This window comes from Phalaenopsis equestris, unplaced genomic scaffold, assembly GCF_001263595.1.
Source record: "Phalaenopsis equestris unplaced genomic scaffold, ASM126359v1 Scaffold000579, whole genome shotgun sequence".
Taxonomy (NCBI): Eukaryota; Viridiplantae; Streptophyta; class Magnoliopsida; order Asparagales; family Orchidaceae; genus Phalaenopsis; species Phalaenopsis equestris.
Window position 1 is genome coordinate 205,736 of NW_018165019.1, and position 4,259 is coordinate 209,994.

At 33.7% G+C, this 4,259-nt stretch overlaps 1 protein-coding gene across 1 annotated transcript in view; it reads left to right on the forward strand.

Moving 5' to 3' along the window:
* The window catches only part of LOC110029492 (tRNA-dihydrouridine(47) synthase [NAD(P)(+)]-like), a 44,752-nt gene extending 44,204 nt beyond the window's left edge, over positions 1-548 (forward strand). The window contains exons 11-12 of the mRNA XM_020731801.1: positions 42-74; positions 168-548. Of these exons, the coding sequence (XP_020587460.1) occupies positions 42-74; positions 168-266 (132 nt within the window). The 3' untranslated portion in view covers positions 267-548. The remainder of the gene's footprint in view (positions 1-41; positions 75-167) is intronic.
* Positions 549-4,259: the final 3,711 nt, after the last annotated feature.

Sequence of the window (4,259 nt, forward strand, 5' to 3'; positions counted from 1 at the left end):
TTTGGCGCCCCCAAAGCTACTCTGGCAGGGATGATCTTGAGCCCTTAATGGCTTCCGACTCTGCTGCCGATTGGGTACGCAGCCAAACTAAGCAAAAATTTTGAATATTACATGACATTTCATTAATGATTATAATCCGAGCTTAATATAAATGCTCTTATTTACAGATTAGGATATCCGAAATGCTGCTTGGCAAGGTTCCGGAAGGATTTACTTTTGCTCCAAAACACAAGTCAAATGCTTATGACAAGGCTGAGAATGGCTGATTTTGCAAATATTCATCTTTAGATGCAGCTGAAAGATTATTATATGCATCACCTTCCCTGGCCAGTTTAGAGAAATTTTCCAAAATTGGACAGAAGAAGGGAAAGGCTGCTTGAAATGGGCTTCAAATTTCCGGTGCTTGTATTTCAGTGTTACACAATTTGTTTGCATAATCAAGCATTTTAAGCTTCTAAATTGCTCATTAATTTAGTGAACGATGGGCATTTTGCATAACTTTGTTACAACAATGACAACAAACCTTCATTGTTATCCTATTGAGTGATATTTTCATAATATGGGAATGTGTCTTTTCTACGAAATGCCCTAACATTTACACAACGATTTAAAAGATACCTGTCAGAAATTGCTCATTAATTTAGTGAACGATGGGCATTTGGCATAACTTTGTTACAACAATGACAACAAACCTTCATTGTTATCCTATTGAGTGATATTTTCAAAATATGGGAATGTGTCTTTTCTACGAGATGCCCTAACATTTACACAACGATTTAAAAGATACATGTCAGGATTTTTTTTCGATAAAAAATTTACGTCTGTTGTTGACTACTTAACACAAACCGTCACTTTTTGCATTCGAGGCTTCGATCTGACAATGTGCTAAGTTGCATAACTTTGTTAGCCGGATTAAATTTATTCATTAAAAAACAATTTTTTATATATTTTAAACATTTTATCTCTTACACGAACAATATTTAGCGTTGGCACACCGGATTACTTCAAAATTATAATTTTTTTTTCTAAGAGGTGTATAATATATTCATAATCAATTGGAAATTTAATTTAATTTTATTTTTAAATACCTCTAATAGATTTGAAATCCATCTTTCTAAAAGAAAAAGGTTAGGATTGTTGGGTTGGTGTGGTTTGGTGCTGACCAACGGCTTTGGGGCAAACTGTCATGATCAAATGAGTTATTTCTTTCTTTTATTTCATCTGCTTTTCATAAAGTAATTCACCACCTAGATTTTGAAGTTGGAGTTTCAACAACATCTAGATTTTCTTTGTCACACAAGTCTATCCTCAGCTAACGTCGTTGAAACTCTAATCGTGACACGTGCTATCCTATACATTTTATAATTTCAACCCTGAGGGTTAAGGCTGGCAATTCTTATAGAGACAATTCTTATGTATTTACATGTCTAACACGTAAATTTCAGTTTTTACGTACATGCCACCTTCCACTTGAATGAAAAGTTTTATTTCACTTTTATAAAGTTAAAATAATGGTATTTTTTATGGGATATTAAAGAGTTGTATGGTATAAATGTAAAGATAAAAAAATTAGGTGTTAGATATGCAATTACATAAGAATTGTGCGGTACGTATGTAAATTCCCAGTTAGTATTTTGAAAAAACAGTTTTATACTAATGCTCAATTTAAATGAATATTGATATTATTATAATATTAGCACTATTCCTTGTCAGCATTAGAAGCAATACTATGGCTAAGATCGTAATGCATTAGCTAGAAATAACTTGAGGAGTAAAAAATGGTTTTTAACGGCGGAGCCATAATTTAAAAGGGCGGTGATAAAATTAAAAATTAAGAAGTAGCAACTACTTAAACTTAAGTTTTCCACTTTGACACTTGCAAGAAGGCATCTGAAGTGCGTTCGCTCCCATTGTCTGATTTAATACATCATATTTTTTTATCAGTTTGAGTCTCAATCAACTTTTTTTAATTTATGAAAATCTCCATTATCTCGCTTTTGCTTTTCATGGTCTACACCTAAACATATATGGAGTAATCATCAATAAAAGAGATAAAATATCTCCACCCGTTGAATGATGTTGTCATCATCGGATCTCACATATCTGTATGAACAAACTCTAAAATATCTTTGTACTGTGGATTTTAGTACAAAAAAATATCCGTATCTTTTTGGCAAATACACAATATTCATAGAAATCAAGATTTTAGGTGCTCGTTTCTTTGATCAATTCTTATTTCACTAAAGCCTGAAGTGAAACTTCTCTAGACTGAGTTAGTCAAATATGCCACAGTATAGTGGTGTCAGAATAATTATCGACAACTGTAGTCATTCTAGTCACTATACAATCCTGAGTGTAAATATTATGATGGCGGACTCCCTTCATAAAAAATATTGCTCCACAACATATTCTCGGAGCTCATGTCTCAATAACTATCTTATAGCCCTTGGACTTTAAAGCACAAACTGACAACAAATTCTTTCTGATATCTAAAACATGTTTAACTTTGGTCAACTCCCACACAGTTCTATCATGCATCTGGATAATGATAATCCATAACTAATAGTACAACAAGTTTGATTGTTGTCCATAGTCACTACATCACTTTCTAGCTCTTTATACATACAGAACCATCCTCGATGAGGATAAATGTGATAAGTAGCACCTTTGTCCAGAATCCAACACAAACAATTTGTAATGAAACCGTGAGAAACTGCAGATAACGATATATCTGAATCAATCTCTTCACATCATTCCATAATGATTTTGGCTCTCGCCTTATATGTTACTTTTTTTCCTTCTATTTCAACTTCAACAATATTTCTTCCAATGATCACTCCCTAAACATAAAACATTGATATTTCCTAAAACTGCACCCACAAGACTTGCACCGTTTTAGAGAAGTGTCACCGTTGCCACCTTTTTTTGCCGAATTCTTCTTCTTCTTCTCAGATTTGCCACGTTGGATTGTAAATGCCTCAGCTGACCCCATCTTTGCAAACTCCTTGTCCCTTCAATGAAACACATGGTTAATCAACATCATAGTAACTTTGCCATAATTCAAGATCTCCTTATTATGAATGAGTTTAATTGTGAAGTTTTCATATTCATATGGGAGTGAATTCCATAGAAAGAGTTATTTGCCTTCATTTTCAACCTCCTCATTCAAATTTAACACATATGCTAATAGCTTTGTGAAGTCAGTCAATTGCTCATCAATAATAATCCTCTGTCTCATTTGAATTATGTAGAGTCGACGCTTCATACAGAGACAATTCTCTACGTTCCTCATGAGATAATTGTTCTCAAACATCCTTCAAAATTTCCCTAAAAAAGTTTCCATCATTACTCTAAATTTGATCTCTTGGGTCAAACAATTTCAGATCAAGCCACAAGTACTCTGATTCATCTTCAACCAATTTCTCTGACATTTCTTTATTACATTCCTCGCCATCCAGGACTTCCTCAAGATTCAGAGTAACACAGTGTATCCATCACAATACATCACCACATGCTAAAGTTTCATTTGTTGTCGAATTTCGTCACGTTGATTTTGATGAGATGTGTAATCACTTAATGAATTGATTTTTTTATCGTTATAGTGGACGATGAAGAGCCTGACATCGTACTATCATTCATTGATACTATTATGGAAATCTATTTCTCAAAAATGTATTCCTTCTTGCAGGGCCTGCGCCAGTCCTTGAGATTGTCTGTCACTGTGGGGCGGTATATATATATATATATATTCAACAGGAAAAATTATAAATTTTCTCTTTTTCTTTCCTATTTTTTGTTCCTAAAAAAAAGAATATTTTTTTCCTCTTTTCACTTTAAAAAAAATCATTTTTTTTCTTTTTTTCTTTCCTAATTCCGAAATTCCTTTTTCTTTAACAAAGAAATTTCTGTTTTAAAACTTTTTTTTTCTGTTTTTCTCCATAAGTTTTTTTTTATATTTTTTATTTATTAATGCTAAGCAAAGCTTTCATGCAATCTGTGTTGGACCGTGCCTTAGCTCGTCGGACCCTACCAGAATAGCCGTCTGCCTTCAGAGCTACCGTCCGAACAAAACTCACGGGACATTCTCCTCGAGCCGCGCCTTTGCCCACTCGCCCAATTTTCACGTCCAAGCCACCGATTTGCCATTGAACCTTCGAATCTGTTGGCAATTCAAATAATGGTCCGATCACAAACCCGAAGCTCTGATGCCAATTAATATTTGAAACAATGTAGAAACAAAAAATTCACACGACAACAAA